Source organism: Pelodiscus sinensis, chromosome 2 (assembly GCF_049634645.1).
Source record: "Pelodiscus sinensis isolate JC-2024 chromosome 2, ASM4963464v1, whole genome shotgun sequence".
Lineage (NCBI taxonomy): Eukaryota > Metazoa > Chordata > Testudines > Trionychidae > Pelodiscus > Pelodiscus sinensis.
The window spans coordinates 237,535,430-237,560,744 of record NC_134712.1 but is presented as its reverse complement, the minus strand read 5'-3'; the positions used below and the strand labels follow the sequence as shown (position 1 = coordinate 237,560,744).

The window sequence follows — 25,315 nt, the reverse complement described above, 5'->3', positions numbered from 1 at the left end:
TCTCTAGGTAGTTTTTTTCTCTTCAGCTATTGAAGGGGACAGGATGTCTCCCTCTAAGAAAATACTCTTCACAGTCTGTAAGTAGGATAAAGTTTAGACAAATCCGTTTTATTGTTTTATGGTTTGGGAAACAGGATCTAGTGTCTGTGCATTTAAAAATGGGTTTTGCTCTCCTTTGTAACTAAGTTCCTGGCTCATGGTAAATTTCTCCTCCATGAGTATATTATTTTGTTACTGTTCCATCTAGTGATTATGCTTGCAACAGGAATATTGTGGTGATAATAGAAATTCTTTCTCTTTTCTTTTTATTAACCTGGTATTGGTTAATTTGTGTGTCCTGGTTTGTACTCTAGGGGTGAGATTTCCGATGTAGTCTCTCCCTGTTTGCTTTATTAATATTTGGGTGATAGCAGCGGAGATTTTATCCCCAAAATCTAAGTTGTTAAGATTTTGGGGGGGAAGTTTTATACCAAAGCCTGGTAGATAAGGTTTTGGGGTACTTTTAGGGTTGCCAGGTGTTCGGTATTGTACCAAACAGTCTGGTATTTGTGCGCTCTGTCCGGTAAAAAAAAAACAGAAAATATCAGACATGTGCAAAGTCCGGTATTTTCTGATTTTTCCGGCTGCGCACCAGACTGAAGCCTGGAGTGGGCAGGGGGAGTGGCTGGGAGTCCCAGCTGAGAGGCGGGGCCGCGATTGCTGCCAGGAGCCCTCAGTTGGTTGAGTGTGAGGAGGAGGGGAAACCTCTACCTTGCATATGCACCCCCAGCTGTGCTTCCTGCCCCCCCTTTACTCCCAGCCAGCCCCGCCCCCTCCCCCAATATCCTGCAGCCAGCCCCGTTCCGCCCGACCCTCACCCCCGCCACAGCCAGCCCTGCTTCCCGTTGGCTCCCATGGGCAGCCCCATTGCCCCTCCTCCCCCCATTAGCTGTTTCCAGGCCCCCCCTTCCCAGCCAGCACCGCTCCCTTCCTGGCCGTCCTCCCCCCCATGAAGCGTGTCCTGTTTTTTGTTTTTGTTTTTTTTAAATGACTACCTGGTAACCCCTAGCAGTGATCCAGGTTTTTTCCCAGTGTTTTGGGTTTTTTTTGGGGGGGAAGGGGGGCGAAGATGTTTGGTATTTTTGTTTCAGCCATGAGGCAACCCTAGGTACTTTTGCTGGCCCCCACTCCTCCATTTATCATGCCAGAGTGGGGAAGGAGCCATGACAAAGGGTAGTGGCTTCTCTGCCCTTCATGCCCTTCCAGGGGAACATAAGGAGGCTTAGAATACAGCACGGCCCTGATGAACACTGGTATTAAAGGACGGCTATCATTTGGGCCTACAGTGAAATCCACACACACACATGCTCAAAGAAGCTGATCAGAATACAGTCTTCATTGTGTTAAACAATCAATAAAGGGAATATAAAATTGAAACAACAAACTTCAGAATTACCATAGGAACATTACCTGGAGAACTCTGCTCATCCACTGAAAACTATCTTCCTCTGTGGAATCTGGCCTTTGTTCAGCAACAATAACTATCCTTTCATCATGAAGCACACTCACTGAAAACACTGCTATTCTGTAACACACAGAAAGAAAAGGGGATTGAGTTAGAATACTGACTGCAGAAAAGTCTATTCCATTCCTGCAGTGAACATTTTGGAAATGTTATTTATCAATTACTCGAATTATTCAGAAGAATGATACTTTAGCTACTAATTCTGCTAGTGAAAAAAATGTCATATGAAACCCTGACATAATTGTTAAACTTGACTAAGGTCGGAGGAAAAATATTACAAGACCTGTAAAATCAGTAGTTTTTGTAAAGTAGTGTTACTAATGATCTTTGATTCAGTAGCCTTCACCTGGCCTGTCAGCCATTTTAATCCTGCCCTCGAGCTTGTACTAGGAACTATGGTCTGGGGTTTGCCCTGAAACACAAATCCTGGAAGTAGCAGCATGTCCTCCCTCTAGCACCTATGTATATGGGTCCCACACTCCCACACTCCAGCCTCATTCATGATCCTCCATACAATTTCCAAATCCCAGAAGTTTGACCGCCCCTGCTCTGCAGCCTTATTTACACAAGGAAATTCTGCACAAGCTTCCCACCATTGCCAACTCTCACGCAACACCATTGGTGAAAGCAGGCTTGCTGACAGGAATTCTGGGCTCTAGGACAACACATCAACGGGCTTCCTAGCCCTTGTCCCTTGGCGAGAGAGAGGCACAAGCCACCTCCCTCTCCCTGCCCAGAGAAACCTCAAGCACCACTCCTCAATCAGAGGACCCTCTGGTTGGTCACTGCCCCATACCCATGTGCTTGGAGATGCTCCTCTCACCCTACTTCCCCTCCAGTCCAGCTCTGACCACCAGCAGTCCTCTGCCCCTCACCCTTGGCTCCTTTCTCCCAACCATCCTTACTTACCCATGCTTGCACCCCCCACTCTTTTGCCTTCCTAGCCTGATTCCTCCTCCCCTCTAGGCCCTCACTCCCTGCAGTCCAGTGCCCGACTCTACCCCCAGAGTTTGGCTCCTTCCTTCTCTTCACACCCTGACTCCCTCCCGCTCCATTCCCAGACCGGCTCTCCCCTCCCCTCAGACCCAGGCAGGGTTCAAAGTGATAAAGAGTTCCAGGCCCTCCTTTCCACCCTGCTGCTCTGTGGATCTGAGGCTCCCCATAGCTGCTGCTATGTCGCTACAACAGCGCTTTTTAAAAGGAAAAAATGAGGGTTGCTGTTGCTGCGTGGCAGTCCTGGGCCCCTTTAATTCTACTGGGACCATGTTCAACTGCACCCTTTACCTCCTCCTGTCGATGGACCTGGGTGTAAGCAACATTTGGGAGTTTAGTGTGAATAGGTCACGCCTGCCACAGGCATTTTTAAATACTGGGTGACTTAGACTTGCTTTAAGCAACATAAAGATCTTAATTTACAAAGAAACAAAAGTGAGCCAAACCTTCCCCTGTAGACAAACTTCATTGGTTCCACAGCCAGGGCTGTTGCTACAATGTCATCAGCATTATGTCTTCTTCCACTGACCACCATTAGACCGTCCATTTTGCCTATGACGAAGACAAGCCCTCCTGGTCCAATAAATCCTAGCAAGCCTGTCCTTATAAAAGGGTATTCACTTATAGGAGCTCCTGAACTGGTCATAGGAAACACCTGTAATAGAGACAGGAATACAGTTATCCATATTCCTTACAAGAAACTAATCCCCAGAGTTACCAGCACTATGGGCTTCCCTGAGAATGGGGAGTCCTTATTCCACTCTGAACCCAGACCTCTCCACCCATTGTGCTAAACCTTGTGACATATTTATTTAGGACACACACTTTCCATAGCTTCTATGTTTTAATTTAATAACAATAATGGATACAAATATTTGAATGGGAAGGAATTAAATTTAGGTCCAAAATGCAGTGAAGAAATAATAATAAAAATATCAGTGGAAATGTCCACTCTCATTAAAGCAATACACTTCAGAAAAAAAAAAGTCACCAAAACAAATCAAGCCATTTTAATATACTGTAGACACCCATCAATTTTACGTAAGTTAAACAAATTATGTTCTCTTGGTCTCTGCAGGAATGCCTTTATTTCCCTCAATGACTACAGCAAATGCCATGAAAATTGCAGGGTCTGAGGATGTGTAAATGCAAGTTCTTAGTTATCTAAGGCAATCACAAGCTGAGGGCCTCCACTGTGAGTTGTCAATAAAAGTCAAAGTGTCTGTGTTTTTTCCTTTGAGGCTCAGTTATCAAAAGAAAAGGTCACATTCTGCACATTGATGACTTATTGAAAAATGAATAATGGTTCATTCAGAGACCATAATTAGTTCTGAAAGCAGATAATTGACTCTTGACTTGCTCTCACATGAAAGGGCATGTAAGAAAAGCATCTTAAGTGTTTTGGTCAAGGTTCTTGAGCATGTGAGTAGCCCCATTAATTGGGCTACAGATATGCTTAACCTCACATACATGCTCAACTAAGGGCCTCAGTTACTACCAACTGGATATTACCAACTATGACTGATTTTACTGATGCTATTAAATTCTAGCTGATTTTACTGAGCTTAATTCTAGCTTAATTCTGTTATTAAGTTCTGTCTTGTACACTAGTCAGATATTGGATTTCCAGTCACACTGGCTATCACTAATTGCTTTTTCAGCACGTGAAAAAGTGATTTTAGAAATTCAAAACCATTGCAGTATAGAAAGATTCCTGGCTTCCATGGGTCTAGGAACTGTCATTCCCACTTCCAGCCCCTGGTGTTTATTCAGGGTATAGTGCTTGTGACACTCAGAATGGGGTACGAATTAGGAATATTGAAACAGTCATTATGCAGGAAAAAATTAACTGTTTAGCCTACAGCTTAAAACTCTCTAAACCAAGACTCTCCTGTCTGGCAACATCTGTGGTCCGGCATAGATGCTGCAGGACCAAAAAGTCCCAATGGAGGGCCAGTAGCAGGGAGTCCCATGGGGATGGCAGGGCAGCAGAGTGCCCGTAGCAAGCTGCTGGCGAAGCCACCCAGGGTGCAGCATCAGGGCTGGGAGAACCAATGTGTTGCTGCCTGGCGGTGATTGTGAGCTGCAGCAGCAGCGGTGGTGGCCCTGCAGGGCCCAAAGCTGCAGCTTGTGGCTGCCCGGTGGAGCCAGGAACTGCGGTAGTACACAGCTGCCTGGCAACGTCAGGAGTCCCGGTGCATGACTGCCTGGAAGGGTTGGGAGCCCCAGTATGTGGCTGCTCAGTGAGGCTTGGAGCCGGGCAGCAGCGGCTGCCCATCAGGGCTGGCAGCAGGTGGGGAGCTGGCTGGGAGGGCACTGGGCCAGGCCAGGGTGGAGGTGAGGGGAGAGTGACAGGGGGCCCAGAGTGACCTCCCCTGGTCGAGCAAAATCCCTCATCTGGGACTGTTCAGGTCCCAAGGGTGCTGGATCAGGGAGATCCAACCTGTATACAAATGTTGCAATCAGAAGAAGCATTTGGTTAAAGGAGCAATACATTTACACTCATTTCCTTGCCTCCTTGTTTCCCCACCCCACTGATTAAGAAAAGAAAGAAACAAAAATTTAAATAAAGAATATCTCTGTTCAGTTTTTCTCTGTACTTCAGTGACTTGTCTAGACTTTTTATATCATGTCAATTAAGGTTCCACAAAAACAGAAGTAGACAGCTGCTACAAAGTTATCAAATTAGCTATCATCATAGAAATGCAGAGCTCAGAAAAACAAGCAGACTTATGAAATTCAAAGAATTACACCTCTTTTGGTTTAAAAACAAAAGCCATATTTAGTTCATTAGGAAAAAAGCAATCTTGTAAAAATCATGTTTTCAGACTGCTTCAAATCTCTCTTCAAAACATATTTCTGTTATGATTCCTACAAGAAATCAGTTAACTAATGTTGGCTAGATTGAAGATTTGTTGAAGAAAGTTTTTAAATCTAATTTCTCAGCAGTTTTCCAAGTGTTTGGAACCATGAAGTTGTACACACAGGTACCCTATAAAACTGCATGTCCTGCATCCCTCTTTCCTCCTATAATTTGTTACAAACACAAGTATCTTGTTTCAAACAGAGAACAACCTCTCAGGGTGATAACCATACTTTTCTAAAGGTCTGAAGAGTATTTAATGAAATGAAGCCCCCTAAAATTTAATTGCTACTGGTTTTCACTTGGCATTACAAATTGTATCGCTAGTAGTTAGTAATAATGAATAGAATTGTTAGCATTACTGCACCTGTACATACAGATGTCTCAACTCGGAAGAGTTAAAAAAGATGGATTCTGTTGTGCACGTTCATTCTGACTCACCTCAAAAGTGTTCTTGGTCATGCCTGAGAGTCCATAATATGATGTACCTGTTGCTATGGCACATACACAAAGTTCGCCTATTTCATCTGTTCTACAGAGCTGAGGAATTCCATCTGGCTTCACTGCACACATTATAGCTAAAAAGAAAGCAAAAGATTTTCAAAAATATTATGGAAATGACAGAGGAAAGTTAGTGGTAGCAGGAGGCTGTGGGCTAGAAATTTCAGTGAATAAATTATATGCCGACAGTAATACCATACATATTACATACATTATCATATATATTACAAAATCAAATATTTTTCTTTAACTTCTGGATGACAATTATTCTATATCCAATTGCCAGCAACAGATGTCAAGGCAGGAAGGCTGGTTCTCACCTAAACCCAAGTAAAATCCATGCAAGACATCCAGATATTCTGCCCATCAGACTAGAACAGCAGTAGTGTGTTTCTTTGTCAAGAATTACCAGAGTTTAGACGCCCATCAATTTTGTACTAGAGTACAGCACAGACAGCAGGAACTAAGAGGAGACCAACAAGTGAAGAAAAATATTGACAGTGGGCAGAGAGAGAGAGAGACTACTTCTACACTGCAATGCTATTTGGGCATCTTCATAGCAAGCCTGTTATTTTGTGCTTGCTATTCTGACGTCCCTGTAAACCTCATTCTTCGAGGGGTAAGGAGCACGTTATTTCAAAATTAAATGATGAAATAAGCTGTTTTGAAATAGCATCGAAATAAGATACGCAATTTGCACAGCTCAAATTGTGCATCTTATTTCGAGTTATGGTGCAGTGTAGATGCTCAGAGAGAGAGAGAAAAAGAGCACATTGGGAGGAGAGAAGCCAGAGAGAGAGAGAGAGAGAGAGAGAAAGTGCACATTGGGGGGAAAGAAGCCAGAGGGAGAGACAGAGTGCACATTGGGGGGAGAGAAGCCAGAGGGAGAGAGAGTGCTCATTGGGGAGAGAAGAGAAGGAAAAATCGCAAAGGTGAGAAAGAGTATTCTTGCTTGAGGACACTCTGATACTTTCTATCTCTGCACCAAAGATAGTGTGGGAGTTCTGCCACTTCCAATCTTGGACACAAAAGTAAGGGCAGGTATGCCTCTTAGCAGCAATCTCTGTAGTAGGAGCCTGTCATAAGCATATGTCTTTGCAACTGGAAAGGGGCTAAGGTGAAAGAGAAAAGGGAAGCAGACCAGAATGCCTTTATAGGTGCAAATATTATGTCTCGGCTGCTTCTCCACTCCCAGTGAGGATAATCACAAAATAATATGTATTATACCTTCCCTTGAATTAGAACAGAATATATAATCAGCCATGAACCAATATATCTATAAAATAATTTTATATCAGGGCTGTTAGAAAAAAATCAACTTGCTTCCATTTTAACTTGTTCAACTGAAACAGAGTTCATTTGGTACATAATGTATTAGAAGTTCTGTTAAGAAACACAGCAATATTGGTCTTTTCCAGTCAGTACAACACAACACATAAAATCAATTTGGATACAGAGCCTGATGTCATGTAAAAAAACTCTAGCTTCTTGCTTTAGTCTGAATTTTATAACTATTATCTCCTTAAGATACATCTCTTTTTATAATGAATGTAGGGGCTTGAGGAAATATTCTGCAAGTCTGCAGCAAGCAGTTTAGTTTACATTTACAGTAGATTAGAAAAATAACCTAAAATACCTTGGCCTGGTCTGGGTCACTCTTGTTTCTATGGATACCTGTGATCTAGCTTCTGCATATAGGATTCAAAATTATATTTTATTCTGAGCATTTCAGGCATAATGAATTACTGCTGAACATGCCCTCATGAGGACAATGGAGAAGAATCAGGTGTTGCGAGGACACTTGAAATGAAAGCAATCTGTGGCTAATGAATGGTGGCTGAGCATGCGATCACAGTAACTACTGGGAAGAAAATGTATATACTAGAACTAGAAGATTTACCTGGTGTTGCCTGGGTCCTTAATTCAAATAAGTTTTGTTTTCCTTCATTTAAATCATTGCTCTGGGGTGGGGTTGGGGATGAGGGGTTCGGTGGGCAGGCTGCCCTGGGGAGACAGGATAACCCCAGCCCTCTCTCTCTCCACAACAGCATGGGGCCAAGTGAGAAGCACCTACCCATGGCCACCGCAGGTGCAATGGTTCCAGCTCGGTGAGAGATGAATGTCCTCCAGCGGGGGAACAGACATGCAGACAGACAAACTCTCTGCAATATATGATAGATAGCTGTCCCTTTCTTAACCCTTGCTGGCCCAATGGGGTTATAGCTGTCCCAGTCCCTATCTCTGGATGTGTCTACACTACAGGGTTTTGTCAACAAAAGTGCACTTTTGTTGACAAAACTATACCTGCGTCTACACTACCGCCGAGTTCTGTCGACATAACATCGACAGAACTCCACAGTTTCGTCGACGGCGGTAAACCTCATTCTACGAGGAATACCGCCTTTTTGTCGACAGAGTTCTGTTGACAGAAGGCATTATTGCATCTACACTGTCCTTTGCGTCTACACTCTCATGTCAACAAAGTGGCTTGCTTTGTCGACAGAAATGGATGTAGTCTAGACGCTCTTTGTCGACAGCGTCTGTCGACAAAAGCCTCTGTCGACAAAAGCCTGTAGTCTAGATGTACCCTCTGATCCCTAGCTGCCCTTCTGTGGTCATTCCAAAATATAACGGTCCTTCTCACCAGACTCCCCCTTTTCCATTTCATGAGACAATCAAATTCCAGGCTCATCCCATTGTGTTGGTACAACCATACCCTTACCTTGCTTAAAGGTATGATAAGAGGAAGCTACATTCCAAATTTGGTGGTCCTAGCTCTTACCATTTAAGAGGCGTTTTTGAACAAACGGACTCACACATGGCTGGATGGACACACAAAGTTTCTAAAAAAAATTTTTATATATATTACATATGTCAGAGAAAATTGTTCCAATCCCTACCTCCTGGCATCACCAAGCCAACATCTTGCACAGTCAGGACAGAGAGCTTTTCTTCAGAATCCACTCTAATTACTCCATAGGTGAGACCATGCATGGACAAAACTCCCCTCCCTGGAGGCTGATTGCTATCGTCTGTTGGCCTGCAACAAAACATCAATAATTTGAATAGGCAGTGTGGTTTACCAGGCAAAATATTATCTTTTCCTCATATGTAACAGAGTTGTAGCAGATATACCCCAATATTGTCTTAAATATTAGCATTTCTTAGATTTAATTTTGATTTATTTTCCACATCATCCTCGTTTGCCTTATAATATTTGACATGATTCTTCTCCCACGATATCACTGGTAACTAGAGATGCTAGCTTTCACTGTCAGCATCCACTCAGAAGAATGTTGCTAGAGTGTCTTAAGTATAACTCTGATCTCACCTTCTGTAATTATTTTTAATCTTCAAAGAGCTTAACACACATTAATTCACTGAGTTGCCTAGTGAGAGACAGCAGCGTCATACTTAGCGTTATAAATAGGGAAATGGAGAGAGATTAATGCCCAAATGTTCAAAACTGATTAGTGATGCCTCAATTCTTGGTAGCCCAATAGTCAATTCAGAATTTAGGATTAAGTGATGTGACCAGGACTATAATGTGTTAGTGTTAGAAAATTAGGATTAGAACTGAAGTATTCTTGATTCCCAGTTCGGACATAGACCAAGGCTGTGATATTTTTTTTTTAAGCCACATGGTTAGGCATCAGCCTTCTGAACAAAAGATACTACATTTTTAAATACAGGCAGTCCCCAACTTACGCGGATCCGACTTACGTCGGATCCGCAGTTACGAACGGGGCTGCCCCAGAGTACACGGACTGCGGTACCTCGCGGTCCTGCCGCCCGTGTACTCTGGGGCTTTGCTCTGCGTCTCCCTGGTCTGCAGACCAGGAAGACGCAGAGCAAAGCCGCCGGGGGGCTCGGGCAGCGAGGCACCCCAGGCGTGCCTGGGCTGCCCCGCCGCCAGCTTTCCCGCGGCTTTGCAAAGCCCTTTTCCGGAGTATCTCTTATTCCTACTTTGAATAAGATCCTCCGGAAAAGGGCTTTATTCCGGAGGATCGCACCAGTCTAGACGCTTTTTTCCGGCTTTTCCCCAAGCCAGAAAAAAAGCGGCGGCCATGTTTATTTAAATCCCGCGGGGGATATTTAAATCCCCCACGGACTTCCCTATTCTGAAGTTGGAAATTAACATCCCTCTTCCGGAGAAGGGGCCAATGTAGACATAGCCAGAGTGAAACTGGAAAGACATTCACACAGAATTGTACTTCATAATGTAAGATAGAGTATTACTATGCTGAGTTGTTTAGGGATATTGCTCACATATAATGTGGACCGACAAACTATTTTCAAGATCAATGAAAGAGCCCACATGCATCTTGGGGGGTTTTACATTCTTGCTGTGTATTCCATTGTAACTAATGCTCGTGTTATCCAATCATGGGTTTTTTTATATGTCATGTCTCCTCCGCTATGCTTGAAATCCATAGATCAGCCTTCACTAATCATGTTCACATAAGACTCAAAGTGACTGATATAATACATTTCAATTAATAGATATTATAAGGCATTTCTAAGATGACAATGTCAACAAAGAAGGTGTTGGGCAGGCTCAAATACGCATTAGAACATAACAAATTGAGGCTAGTAAATAGGCAGCCATGATGAATAACATTTTCATCATTTAAAAGGAGCACTCAGCCACATTATTGATCAACTTTCTCATTCCCAATCCCCAAGTGCACATTATGTTGCTCACATGATCTTAAACATGAAAATAAAATGCCTGTTTTCACTGGTTTCCATCTTAAATTTGCTCACATATTTCCTCATAGTGCCACATTTAATAGAGCAAAAGCCAACATGGGACTTTTTGCATATGTCTGTCTTGTTTTATTAAACAAATCCAAGGTTGGGTGGATGAATAATGGGAGCAGTTACAAGATACACAGACTCCTTAGGAATATGCCTTATCAGCAGTCCTATGCAGTCCAAACCAGGGCAACCCTAACATGAGTATCTCTACTAAGCAACTGCAGGGAAAAATCACCAGGGAGAAAGGTGAATTCAAGTAGTATTTTTCCAAGACATTTAGATCTTTTTAGGTTAAAAGTTAACAACTCCATCTGCTTACTAGTTATCCCTAAGAACAGAATTTGAAGGTCTCTAAGGGTTCATTACAGGAAGGATAAATTTTGAGACTAAGAAACAGAGGTAACAAGATAGGGTTTTTATTTCCATAGGCTAAATGAAAGTGCCCATGTCACTAAAGGTATCTGTACTGCAGAGTCCCTATGTCTAAAAGACTAATAATACCTGCCTACTTCAAGATTCAAATTAAGGAAGCCTTAACATGTAGCACCTGTAAAATATTTGAGACTCTTGGATTAAAAAGATTGTGTAAGCAGAAGTATAGAGTTTTCTCCTTTTCAGAAACATGTATAAAAGATCATAACTGGTTTATGACTTATATTCATTGACTTCAATGGAAGTCTTTGTGTGGTTAAAGGAATCAGCACTTATTTAAGTTACTGGCAGTATCAAGGCCAGATGCCATCTGGTGGAGGCAGTCCATCAAGTGGTCTTACAAAACACCTTGACCACGATTTTGCATATTAAATTACTTTTTTGCAGCTTTCAACTATATTATGCTTTGAGTTTCTGGTTAAAGCAACAATTCATCTAGTAGTAATTGCCTTTTTTCTATATTATACAGACATTTTACAAGAGGAATGGCTTTTTTCTTAGTCTTCTCTCAAGGAAAATCTATAATTAACGATTTAGAAAAGTATACTGCAGTTGTAGTGTTAACAGGAAAACTGTATACAACGGATCTGTAGCCAGTCTTTCTAATTTATGCTTCAGATGCTAATCTGTGGAATTTGTGTGATAATGACTTTACCGTCGAGAATGACTGAATGGAATGTGAAAGACACTAAATTTCAGAGTTCAGGAAGTATTATCTTGCTATTTACAGGCCATACACAAGCATTTGTAAGTTTGATAACATTCACTGTAACAAGACGACTGCTACATAATTACTGAACAAAGTTCTAAAACTAAAAAATATTTTCCATATATTATCTATTTTATTTGTTGTTAAAACTTTTTAGGTAATCTACCAAAAGTACTTAATATGAAAATGGATTCTTAACAATTCAAAATGGATTTTAGCATGGAATTTTGAAGCTAGATAGGACAGACTTTCCTTTATACATTAAGGTTAAAACTTTGGATAAAATGACTCCATTCTGCAGCTTCAGATTTGAGGGAGGTACTGTATGGGCCAGCAGGGAAAAGAAAACCTTTTAGCCCCTACCGGGGAATGCCTACCCTCTTTTTCCTGTCTTCCATGTGGGGCTCCTTGTAGATGAGTAAGAGAAATGCGGAGCTGCTTGTTTAATGGGATGGATAGATGAGTGTAGCAGAAGCCCATTAGCTCCCACATAAATCCTTTCCGTTACCCATGGTGCTACCTCCTGGGGATTAGAGTAGGATCCTTTTTCTGGATCTTGCAATGAGCATCATATAGGTGGCCTTTTTTTTAGGCTGGGAAAATGGTTTTCCCTTATTGCCTGATTAGCCTGGGTAGAGATTTTTATCTTCTCCATAGCCTATGGACCTGGTGGGCAAGTTAAGTGTTAACGTATTCACATCTCAGTTTGGCTGATTCCCTGACAAATCAAAATTGGAATATGGATTGGGGGAAGGTAATCACTGAGGCTATGTCTAGACTGGAGGTTTCTTTCAGAAGAAGCTTTTCCTGAAAAGATCGTTCAAAAAAACTTCTTCCAAAAGACAGTGTCCACACAGCAAAAGCGCATCAAAGAAGTTATCTGCTTTTTTGAAAGATAGCGTCCACACTGTATGGACGCTATCTCACATTTAAGCAGCGATTACTATGGATGGAGTGGCCACCAGGGCACCTGTGCTTTTCCCTCTCTCCTCTTCTTTCGAAAGAACTCCCTCTTCCCGGTCCACACACGCCTTTTTCTGAAAGAACTCCTTCGGAAAAAGGCTTCTTCCTCATAGAAAGAGGTTTACCAATGTTGGAAAAACCCCTCTTTTCTTTCAATTTTTTGTCGAAAGAATGCAGTATGGACATAAGTAAAGTTTTTTCAGAAAAAAAGGCTGTTTTTCCGAAAAAACTGTAGTGTAGACATAGTCTGAAGGTGGCCAACAGATTTCAGGGTAATAGAGTCTGGGCTGCAAGAGGCCAGCCCAATGTTCTTGATCAAGAAAAAGGCAGGGAGGTCCCAGCAACAATTCTAGGACTAAGGTTAAAAGAGAAATGTGTTGATAACAGCCCACCCCATGGTGACATGGATTACAAACAGAAGGTTGACCTGGACTGCATAAATGATTACTGGATAATTCCTAGGCTTGTTAAGAGACTTGTGTCCAAGTTAAACACACTCCTGGTATCTTTTCTTTCTTCCTGCAGTAATCCACGTAACTGCACTTAAAAAACCAGGTGAAATATTCCTTAACAGGAATTATATTTTACATTTTGCAGATTATCTTTTACTTAACATAATTACAAAACTTAATTAAATCAGATGCTTCATGAGGCTATACACTGAAAGATGGCTCTAGAAATCTGGATTTTAGAAATGCATTTGAACTGACCATCTAGGATGATACACCTATACTTCATGATTTCCACTTTTCATCAAGGTTATGACACCCTGGCACAAACATAGTAATGCCCTGCTGTTTTCACAATTATGGAATAAGTGCCCACTACCTCCTTACAATCATGAGTAAATAGAAGGGTTTGGCAGTTTGCTCGAATTTATATATTCCATTTCCAAGCACAGACACAATAGTGCTGGTAGCTCATTTCCATGAAATTCATGAGCTCCTCTAATCATTAAGAAAAAAAGCCATGGAGCCAAAAGCTACCAGAAGCCTGTTGTAATTCTCCAGAAATACATTGGTTGTTGAGTTCTAAAGCATGATTTTCCCACCCTTGCAATTTAGTTAAGATTCCCTCTTTTTACTTCATTCACTGCTTTACTGTGGGATTTTTACAAGGGTTTTCATACTGTTCACATTTGCATGTTAGCCTGTTTGATTGGAAACTCAAATCATATTATGAACTTGACCACAGTGTACTTTCCCTCCACAACTAGTTAGGATGTCACTATAGGACTGCATGTTCTATTTGGTACAAAGATGAATACAAAATGGATAATGTGAATGCTAACTATAGATCCATAATCTTTCTTGAACATAATTTTGCATTTTTTTAATCTTGAATCTGCCATTGCATAGGTAACACAGTACCTTCGAATAGCCACAGTGAGAGCTTCTGGTGAACTGGCACAAGGACAAATGACCTCCTGTCTTAGGCCTTTACTTTGGAAGACATTGAGAAATGCATCACAGGAAGAAATAGACCCTAGAATGAAAATCAGAGAAAAAAAATCTGACTTCTGAAATAATGCAATTCACATGCAAAACATTTTCAGGACAAAAGGATCTAGATTATATCTGGAAAACACCATATCTGGTAGAGCTCAGCTACATAGGGTGTATTAAAGATTAGCTTTCCAGCATAAATAGTTACATTATTTGTGGGTAGAAGAGCCACTACACAGGGATTTAAGATGTAAAGCAAACATACAACATGTTTAACAAAAGGAACATTAAGGAAGGATTTACTCTAGGAACTCAAAGCAAGTTACAATAGATAAGCAGAAGATCTATATCACTGTATTGTAAAAATAACATGGAGAAAGTTCTTATTAATTTTCATGAAATGATCCAGATGCAGTTGTCTACAATAATGCAAATATCCCCTCCCTCCAAAAAAAATGTCTTTGTTACTCAGAAGCAAACCTTCTGCTTCTTTCTACATCTTAAAGATAATTTATTTCAGTCTTTATATATTGCTGTCATGTTAAACAAAACTGGATTTACTGCGACTTACGTTATGCAGAATATCAAGTTTGCTTCAGGATTAGCTAAGGAAAAATACATTTTAAAAAAATCCAAAATTAATTACTGTTTCCATAAATGTTGTGTAGTTTGCAGTAGATAAACCTTATACTTTTGTTAAACATTTTTGGCTAATGTGACTGAAGACTGAAACTTAAAACATAAGACAGAAAATAAGTATCATATATTTTGTTTTATTATACAAGCATCACTTACAAGGATTTGCACCATCGGCCACTATTAGCATACGCAACGAGGAAAGGTTGATATCTCTTTGATCTCGATGTGCCACTAATGCCCAGTGCATGTCCCTGGATTTTACACAAGCGACTTTTGCTAAAATAAAAGTCAACAGATTACTAATGTCATGTGTACAAGTTATTTTGTGGCAATGAGTAAATTACAGCTAAATAGGCTCAATAGCAACAACTTACTTTTCTAAATTTTATTTTTCAAAAATACTTTTATACACTTGTGATCCTTACCTTTGTATTGGCAGACTTTCTGTATCCATGATAGTGGATTCACTTTCATTAAGGAATATGGGATACTGATAACATGCATCATGTTCATGACACTCTGAAATCAAAATAAATTAAACAAGGGATTTGTCCCCAAACAGCATATATTTAGTAATGAATCAAGTTATGAGTACATAATTAGGGACTCTGGTTTAAACCAATAACAAATCCTTAAAAAAAAAAAAGGCTGAAAATTGTAATGTAACTTTTAAAAAGGATGTTCACTTGTCTCCATTCTTCTTCATGTAAGTTTATGCAACAGCAATATGGAATGTGGCCCAATGCATGCTTTAATTGATAAAAGCTGAGTGACTGACAGCTGTGTCTTTGCTTCAGAAGTGAATTTTAGGGCCCAATTCTGCTAACCCTTAGTTCACAGAAATTGCCCTGACTCAAAGACATATGCAACTATTAAAACCTAGAAAAGCTTGATAATACAAAGATGAGACCTGAAAGGCCACATTATAGCAAAAATATTAGTTTAGCAGTGCACAAAAGTAGGAAGTGGAATCCGTGATAATACTTAAAATAAGCAAAATTTTGCTTACTCTTAAAAAAAAATAAATTAAGGGCCTCTTGGCCCTTTTATTGGCTAGACCAACCCCAGTACATCCTTGGTGAGATTCTAAAAAGTTGTAGAGTATATAAATAAGAAATTCAGTACATCCAATGGCAGCAAGTTGATGTTTGTGTTTTAAAATGTTTCTTTCTGTAAGTTATTTGTCACATAATATCGCTATATTGAAGTAATGGTTCAACATGGTACATTTTTTGGGAAACCCAATACAAGGATCCCCAGATCAGAACACCAGTCAATCTCTCAATGGGATTACTCATGTAAGTAACTGGAGCCAAAGATGATACATGTTGAACTTCTCTAGTCCAGCACTTTCTGGTCCAGCAACATCTGCGGTCTGGCACAATTTTAGTTAGCCAGATGTCCACTTATCATGAGTATGGCCAAAGTCCCATAAAGTTGTTCACAGCCACTAGTTCTGATTCTGTGCTGTTATTTAGCTCTCGTTTACCCCTGACTGTCTTGAGAGCCCAATAAACAGTGAAAGTGTTGGTAATGCTGCTGGACAGTATTGACCTCCCATGGTTCGGCAAATTCTCTGGTTCCGCACTGGTCAGGTCCTGAAGGTGCTGGACTAGAGAGATTCAACCTGTATTTCCCTTTTCAGCAACTGTTAACAGAGGAAAAGCATTCACAGATCAGTCAGGCAGCAAGTTAAGGTCATATGAAGAACAACAGTAAAACAGGTGATTAGAAAATTTTGTTGGGTGCTTACTTTCAGCATATGTAATAAAGTTAACAGTGTTAAATTAACTACTTATGGACATAAAGTCTGGTATCCCATTCTGCCTCAAGCCATAATTATAATTGCCCTTTGGCACTAATGGACACAGAACAACAGGAGGCAGGGAAGGTATGCTGGATTCCACTGGAATCATAACACATCAGCTTTTTCAGTTTGAAATTTTCAGATATGGACTCAAAGTTAAACACACTCTCCACTAAGATCAGTTGAACAGGATTTCCCTAAACTTCTGCTGCAACAGTCTTCAAGGGTATGTTGGAAACTGTTTTTAATAAATAATAATAATAATAATTTTAAAAAAAGATGTTTTCTTCCACATCAGTGAACTTCCTGGTTTTTACTTTGGAAGATATTCAAGAGGTAAACAGACAGCCTTTTCAACGTATTGAAGCACAACTGTTGCAAGGTAAGTAATGCAAGTCTGGCCATCACAGGTGAGACCAAAGGCCCATATAGCCCAATACTGTGCTGTTCAACAGTGGCCATTGCAAGGTGCTTCCAAGGGAATGAACAAAACAGGGCAATTATTGAGTGACCTGCCCCTGTCATCCATTCCCAGCTTCTGGTATTCAATGGCTCAGGACACCCAGCGCAAGCTCCCTGACCACCTTGGCTAAAAGCCACTCATGGACCTATCCTCCATGAACTTGTCTAAAACTTTTCTTAACTCATTATAATTTTGATCTTCACAACATCATCTGGAAATGAGTTCCATAGGCTGACTATGCATTGTGTGGAGTGTTATTTCCATTTGCTTGTTGTAAGTTTGCTGCCTATTAATTTCATTGTGTACCCCTGGTTCTTTTGTTATAGGAAGGGGCCAAGAACCCTTCCTTATTCAATTTCTCCATACCATTCACAATTTTATAGACCTCTCTCATATCCCCCTCCCCATTACGCTATATCTACACTATAGCAGGGATTGAGGATCTGAGATTGTCCACTGGTGGTCGATTTAGTGGGTCTACTGAAGACCCACCAAATTGACTGCAGACTGCACCACCGAGGCTTTTCTCAGGGCAGGAACAGCTTCTTGGCCACCATGCGCCGCTTGCTCTGATGCTGCTCCGAAGAGCAGTGCAGAGTCATGCACTGACATCAGGGGAACGTCAGAAAGGGGGCAGGGCCTATGCATGAGGGGAGCGGGGAGCATAAAAGGAGGCCAGAAGGGCCCAGGAAGGGGGGGGGGGGGAGAAGCGGAAGTGGACGTCGTGAGTGCGACTAGAATAGGAGGAGAAGCCTTCAGGCAGAGGAGCCAGAGCGAGGAGAGGTTGTAGGGTTGCCTGGGGACTGGCTAACCGAGGGACACGACCCAGGATTGAGCGTTGGAGCTGAGGGGCCGCTCGAGGGTTGGTGAGTTACGGTGGCTGCCCCACCAACCAGACAGGGAGTTGCATCCCTGTCCTTAGGGTCCTGGGTCGGGACCCGGAATGAGGGCTGGCCCAGGTCCCCTCTCCCTTCTGTCGGGTGACACCTAGAGGGCGGATGCCCTGCTGACGGGGTTAATCCAGCAAACCAGATTGATACTGTCGAGACTGAGCATAAGTAAAGACTGGAACACGGGAAGAAGGATAAGGGGGGAGAAGTGACACTGGTGGGAGGCTATGCCTTTAAATCTGATGATGACACTGTTGTAAACCTGAGGGGAGGCACAGATAGTGACAGCCTCTTTGCATCATTAATTCCCAACCTCTAATGGCCATCAACAGATTTCCAAACCCTGAGATTTTGTGGATACACATATTTGATTGGATGGTGATATTGGCACATCATTTGAATAGGCATGAATAAGATCATTCGATGCCCCCCTTGGACCTATTCTCTGACGTAGTAAAAGCGGAAGGCCTTCTGTTTCCCTGATCAGAATGTCAGTTTGGTTGGCTCTTGCAGTTTTGGACATATTTTAGGTCTCACAAGGTGCTGAGTCACATATCTTACCCTATCTGTGTTCTGACCCAACTGAAAATTTTGCCACAAAGCCTTTCATAATTTCTAAAGAGATATTAAGGATATTTAGTTTAATTTCTAAAAAGATATTAACCCTTACTTATCACACTACACCATTGCTAAAGCCAACTCATATAGGCTAAGTCCTGCAGGCCTTGCATTACTAGCATTACTAAAATATAGTAAAAGGGATAAGATAGGAAAGTATGTAGATTTGCAGGCTACATATCTAATGATGAGAAGATAGCTAATGTGACGTCATTATTTAAAAAGGGCTCTAGAGGTGATTGTGGCAATTACAGACCAGTAAGTCTAACATTTAGTTGTCATGGGATAAGAGGGAAGGTCCTTTTGTGGACTGATAACTGGTTAAAAGACAGGAAACAAAGGGTAGGAATAAATGGTTAGTTTTCAGAATGGAAAGAGGTAACTAGTGGTTTTCCCCAAGGATCTGTACTAGGACCCATCCTATTTAATCTGTTTATAAATGATCTGGAGAAAGGGGTAAACAGTGAGGTGGCAACATTTGCAGGTGATACGAAACTGCTCAAGATAGTTAAGAACAAAGCAGACTATGAAGAGCTTCAGAAGGATCTCACAAAACTAGATGATTGGGCAATAAAATGGCAAATGCATTTTAATGTTGATAAATGCAAAGTGATGCACATTGGAAACAAAATCCCAGCTATACATACAAAATGATGGGGATTAATTTAGCTATAACCACTCAAGAGAGTGCTCTTGGAGTCATTGTGGATAGTTCTCTGAAAACATCCACTCAATGTGCAGTGGCGGTCAAAAAAGCAAACAGAATGTTAGGAATAATTAAAAAGGGGATAAAGAATAAGACAAAGGATATCTTATTGCCTCTATATAGCTCCATGGTATGCCCACATCATGAATACTGCGTACAGATGTGGTTGCCTCATCTCAAAAACGAAATATTGGCATTGGAGAAGTTTCAGAGAAGGGCAACAAAAATTATTAGGGGTTTGGAACAGGTCTGCAAGAGATTGAAAAGACTTGGAGTTTTCATCTTAGAAAAGAAGAAACTAAGGGGGATATGACAGAGGTCTATAAAATCATGACAGATATGGAGAAAGTGAATAAGGAGAAGTTATTTACTTGTTTCCATAACATAAGAACTAGGGGTCACCAAATAAAATTAATAGGTAGCAGGTTTAAAACAATCAAAAGGAAGTTTTTCTTCATGCAGCACATAGTCAACCTGTGGAACTCCTTGTAGCAGATGTTGTGAAGACCAGGATTTTAACAAGGTTCAAAAAAGAACTAGATAAATTCATGGAGGTCCATCAACACTTATTAGCCAGAATGGATAGGAATAGTGTCTCTCGCCTCTGTTTGTCAGGGACTGGAAATGGATGACAGGAGAGGGATCACTTGATGATTACCTGTTTTGTTCACTTCCTCTGTAGCATCTGGCAATTGTCCATTGTCGGATGACAGGATTCAGGGCTAAATGGACTTTTGGTCTGACCCGGTATGACCGTTCTTATGTTCTTAAGCAAGATAGAGTTAGAAGATACCTTAAGACATCCCAATGTCTGATGATAATAAACTTATTAGACAAGTTATTTTTCAAATATTCACATAACTGAAAAAGTTACTTACTGTAAGAATCCCATGCCATAAGCCAACATCCTTCTTGAAATCTAGTACATTCACAATTGTTTCAGCTATTGAATAAAAAAAAAAGGCTTATTTTTCTGAGTATGGCATGAACTCAAAGCAAAGCCATGTACAGGAAGGAAACAGAGTAAATATTGGCAGAACACCACTGAAGACCTCAAAGCATAACTTTCAGAGTAACTCTCCAGAACAGGATTTGTCTTGGCAAAAAGAAATTAAAAATGCAATGAATACATAATTTCTATTTTTAATCTAGAAATAATTAATACAGCCCTATATGAACCCCAATCAGGCAGAATTCAACTTAGTTTTAGGATGAAACAAGAGGAATATATTTAATACCTTCTGTATATCCACATGCTTGTGTAAGAGCTTGACAGTGGGTCAGCAGTGCAATTCTTGTCACAGTCACCCCAAGCACACTTCCATCTTTACATGTTTTGTACTACAAGAAATTTGTTATTAAAGATAGAATATATTGTATGTAACAGTAGCACTTCTCTTATTGTCTGGTAGAAAGGTTCAAAGCATTTAACATGTAGAAACATAGGCAGGTTGATGAACTTCGAGACTTCATTTGAGTTTTTGCAGGTAGGGAGTGCTATAACGAAGGCTATGAAACAGGGTTTTATTTTTAATTAAACCTCATTTCTTTTTTCTGGATAAGGTGTCTTTTTAGGCAGATACTTGTGCTTGATATCAGGAACTTTTTAGCTGTCTGCATTCCAGAAGAGTGGAAAAATAAATTTTATATTAATTCTAACCTGTCTTTTGAGATACTAGCAATACAAGCTGCCGAAGCCAAGCAGCTTCTCTTCCTTAAGGGGATATGAAAGTCTACAAATACTAGGGAGCAAACTTCTATAGGTGATGCTTGTTGATCCCTTCTCTGAACATCAGTGAGAGAAGCCTATTGTGAGTAAGAGCTATGGCAGGACAGCAAAAGTCCTAGAGAATACCATGGCAGCAAGTTAAGTTGAATAGGAGTAATATGGGCAGAGAAAAATAAAGGGAAGAGGGGGGATTTTGCTGGTAAGAGGAAAAGAATTTCAGGAGAAACTAAGGGGGAGAAAGAAGACTGTTTCTAAGGCACAGAGGAGATGGTCCACCATGTACTTTGCCAGTAATTTCCATAACTTTGAAGATGCAGCTGAAGAAAGTCAAGACTCTGTTTGAGCAGAGAGAAGGCCTAGTTTTAAAGACAGGCTAAGACCGAACTCCCATGAATATACAGGCCTGTCAGACTATATATTGCCTTGTGGGAGTTAATATACATGATCTCAGTGATAGAAAGTTACCATGGTTTGTGAATTTCTTTCATTTAATAAGTTATGGACTTCCAGCTAGAAATCCTTCTAAGTCTTTTGGTGTCATCAATTCATTGTGTGTTGGAAGTAATGACATCAAGCATTATATTAGATTCCCTTATCTTTTATTGCGTCGTGACTTTCTTGGTACTTTTTTTTTCTTTCCATTTTAATAAACAAAAAATATTTAAGTGAAAGTGCAAAAATCTAATCTGGGAGTGCAAAAGTTTGGGTGTCCATACTCTTTCAGCTAACTTATTTAACAAGCACCGATCACTGCAATATCTCAAGTCCCAATTCAACAAGGCAATAAAGCATATGCGTGTTCTAAATCTGTACTTAGAACACTGCTGAAGCAGTAGAAACCTTTAAGTGATAAAAACTCTAGAAATACAAAGTTAACCGTGCAAATTTAACACTGCATTAACTTTCATATAGAATAGTGATAGAAATGTAGCCGTGTTAGTCTGGGGTAGCTGAAGCAAAATGCAGGACAATGTAGCACTTTAAAGACTAACAAGATGGTTTATTAGATGATGAGCTTTCGTGGGCCAGACCCACTTCCTCAGATCAAATAGTGGAAGAAAATAGTCACAACCATATATACCAAAGGATACAAATTAAAAAAAATTCATCTGTGTTCATTTTTTTTAATTGTATCCTTTGGTATATATGGTTGTGACTATTTTCTTCCACTATTTGATCTGAGGAAGTGGGTCTGGCCCACGAAAGCTCATCATCTAATAAACCATCTTGTTAGTCTTTAAAGTGCTACATTGTCCTGCATTTTGGTTTAACTTTCATATAGTATTCAGTTCCTATTTATATTGAAATTACTTATTAGCAAGTAAACAGGATGTTTATTTTTATAAAAGCAGTAACAACATAGTTATGTTTCTATTAATGGAATTCAGAATGCAATGGATCATAGGCAAAATGTATCTTTAGTAACTCACCTCTATGTAAGCTGTGTCATTATTTGCATCCTTGATATGTGGGAACCAGTCACGAGGAGGTTTAGAAAGATGTTTAGATTCTGTGACAAACCATAGCAGCTTTGGCCACCCTGAGAAACAGACAACAAAGAAAGGCAGTTTTTGCTGAGGTTCTGCTGGACGAATAGTACAAGAGAACCAAAATTATTCTGCACCCAAGTTTATTTCAAATATGTTCCTTGCCTGTACAGTGTGTTTCATAGAATCATAGAATCATAGGACTGGAAGGGACCTCGAGAGGTCATCGAGTCCAGCCCCCCGCCCTCAAGGCAGGATCAAGCTCCGTCTACACCATCCCTGACAGATGTCTATCTAACCTGTTCTTAAATATCTCCAGAGAGGGAGATTCCACCACCTCCCTTGGCAATTTATTCCAATATTTGACCACCCTGACAGTTAGGAATTTTTTCCTAATGTCCAATCTAAACCTCCCCTGCTGCACTTTAAGCCCATTACTCCTTGTCCTGTCCTCAGAAACCAAGAGGAACAAATTTTCGCCTTCCTCCTTGTGACACTCTTTTAGATATTTGAAAACCGCTATCATGTCCCCCCTTAATCTTCTTTTTTCCAAACTAAACAAGCCCAGTTCATGAAGCCTGGCTTCATAGGTCATGTTCTCTAGACCTTTAATCATTCTTGTCGCTCTTCTCTGTACCCTTTCCAATTTCTCCACATCTTTCTTGAAATATGGCGCCCAGAACTGGACACAGTACTCCAGCTGAGGCCTAACTAGTGCAGAGTAGAGCGGCAGAATGACTTCACGAGTTTTGCTTACAACACACCTGTTGATACAACCTAGAATCATATTTGCTTTTTTTGCAACAGCATCACACTGTTGACTCATATTCAACTTGTGGTCCACTATGACCCCTAGATCCCTTTCCGCCATGCTCCTTCCTAGACAGTCGCTTCCCATCTTGTATGTATGGAACTGATTGTTCCTTCCTAAGTGGAGCACTTTGCATTTCTCTTTATTAAACCTCATCCTGTTTACCTCTGACCATTTCTCTAACTTGCTAATTCAAAATGACCTTATGTCCCTATCCTCCAAAGAAGTCGCAACCCCACCCAGTTTGGTATCATCTGCAAGTTTGGTTTGACTGAATATTGCTTATTTTACTCATGTGAGTACCCCACTGGAGCAAATAAAGCCGAATTATTAATTATTATACTTTCTGTACATAGATATAAGACATATTATGTCGAGGCTAGTATTTTCAAAGTTTAGAAACTAACGGCGTATGTGTGAAATGCTCGTCAGTGCTATTTAGTAACGTGAAATCTTTGTACAAAATGTAGGTTAAATGAGGGTTAGTTTACCTTTAAACTGTGGTATCTCCCCCGTGGGGCTTTTAGGCAGACCTTTATGGCAGGCATCACTAGTCAAGGCCACAGTAACGCCACAGCTTCCAAGTAAGAAACCTATTTGTTGGCTTCCTGCATCCTAATTGATCACAAAAATAAGAAAAGAAATAAGTGAAATTCATTAGAGCTGTCTGCATGCAGCATGCTTCTTTTGTAGTTTGTTTTGTGCTTAACAGGTACAATGACAAAGTTGTTTTGCATAATTTGGATATGTTCATCTTCACAACCACATATCTATTCAAAAGGACTAAAGCCATCACATGGCTTCATCTTTTACATTTCTTCTATGTTTCCTCCATGAAATAAGAAATAGTTACTTATTGAAACTGTGGCTCTTTGAAGGATGATGTACATGTGCACCAGTGCACTGAAGCCAGAGAATTTTGCCTAGTAGTACCCATAAAAGGGCAGCGCTTACACCTTGTAGCTGCGGCCACTGCCCTGGCTATATATGACATAACCGTTCTGATTCCCCTCAGTTCCTTGACATTGAAAGCCAATGAGAGGAGATTCTGATGCAGAGGAGCTGGGTGATGGGTCATAGAATACATATATCTATCACATCTCGAAGAACCATAGCTACAGTGAGTAACCATTTTGTCTTCTCTGAGTAAATGCAGATGTGTATTCCAATTGGGTGATTCACAAGAGGTACCCCACCTGGAGAGGCTTGGAGACTATTGAAATACAGATTGCTGGACTGCCCTCTGAGGCCTGCATTCTCTCTAGAAGATGTGGTAATAGCAGAAGGGTCCATATTTGTATGACTGACCATGTGGCCTCCCTGCAAATGTATAAAATGAACATGTCACTGATAACACTATTGCTGACGCTTGTGCTATCACTGAATGAGCTCGTATCCACTGAGAAGTCATAGCCCGAGTCATTTCATATGCAGTTTTAAGATGAGATCTAGGGATAGTCTGAGCAGAAGCTGCTTATACCTTCATGAAGTCCACAGAGTTACCTTATCCTTGGAGGACTGTGGGTAGAGGAAACACTTGCCATCCGACCCCACAACTCAGAGACCCTCTTTGCAGAGGTAATGGCTATCAGGAGCATGTTTCTCTGAGACGGATGAGGCAGAGGACAGAATGCAAGGGGCTTGAACAGAAGCCCCATAAGAGCTGCCAAAACTATTTTTAGATGCCATAAGGGGACTAGGAACCTGAGAATATCAGAGGAGGACTCCTTTCAGAAATCTTGCCACCATGGCATTGAAAAAAAAAGTTTCCTCTGAATGGGGATATGGAACGCTGATATTGTTGCTAGATGTCTGAAGATGTAACAGGTACTCCAAGAAGCCTGGATGGAAGTTCAGGTCAGTTGGGTTCTTTTTTACTCTGGTAAATAGGCTGGCCTAGAAGAGGACTTCCTACTGTTGAACAGGGCTCGTTGCACAGCTGCCAAACTCTTACTCTTTATGCTGCCATACAGCAGCTATAAGGTGCAAGGAGT

General features: G+C 40.8%; 1 protein-coding gene across 6 annotated transcripts in view; it reads right to left on the bottom strand.

Annotated features, from left to right (window-relative positions):
* DIP2C (disco interacting protein 2 homolog C) overlaps positions 1–25,315 on the bottom strand; it is a 516,114-nt gene that overhangs the window by 98,190 nt on the left and 392,609 nt on the right. For all 6 annotated transcript variants that reach the window (XM_006111894.3, XM_006111897.3, XM_006111900.3 and 3 more), the window contains 11 exons: positions 23,813–23,936; positions 22,454–22,563; positions 20,533–20,635; positions 20,173–20,237; positions 15,236–15,329; positions 14,967–15,086; positions 14,097–14,211; positions 8,762–8,901; positions 5,802–5,938; positions 2,944–3,152; positions 1,450–1,564 (listed from right to left, as the gene is read on the bottom strand). In XM_006111894.3, coding sequence (XP_006111956.1) covers positions 1,450–1,564; positions 2,944–3,152; positions 5,802–5,938; positions 8,762–8,901; positions 14,097–14,211; positions 14,967–15,086; positions 15,236–15,329; positions 20,173–20,237; positions 20,533–20,635; positions 22,454–22,563; positions 23,813–23,936 — 1,332 coding nt within the window. The remainder of the gene's footprint in view (positions 1–1,449; positions 1,565–2,943; positions 3,153–5,801; positions 5,939–8,761; positions 8,902–14,096; positions 14,212–14,966; positions 15,087–15,235; positions 15,330–20,172; positions 20,238–20,532; positions 20,636–22,453; positions 22,564–23,812; positions 23,937–25,315) is intronic.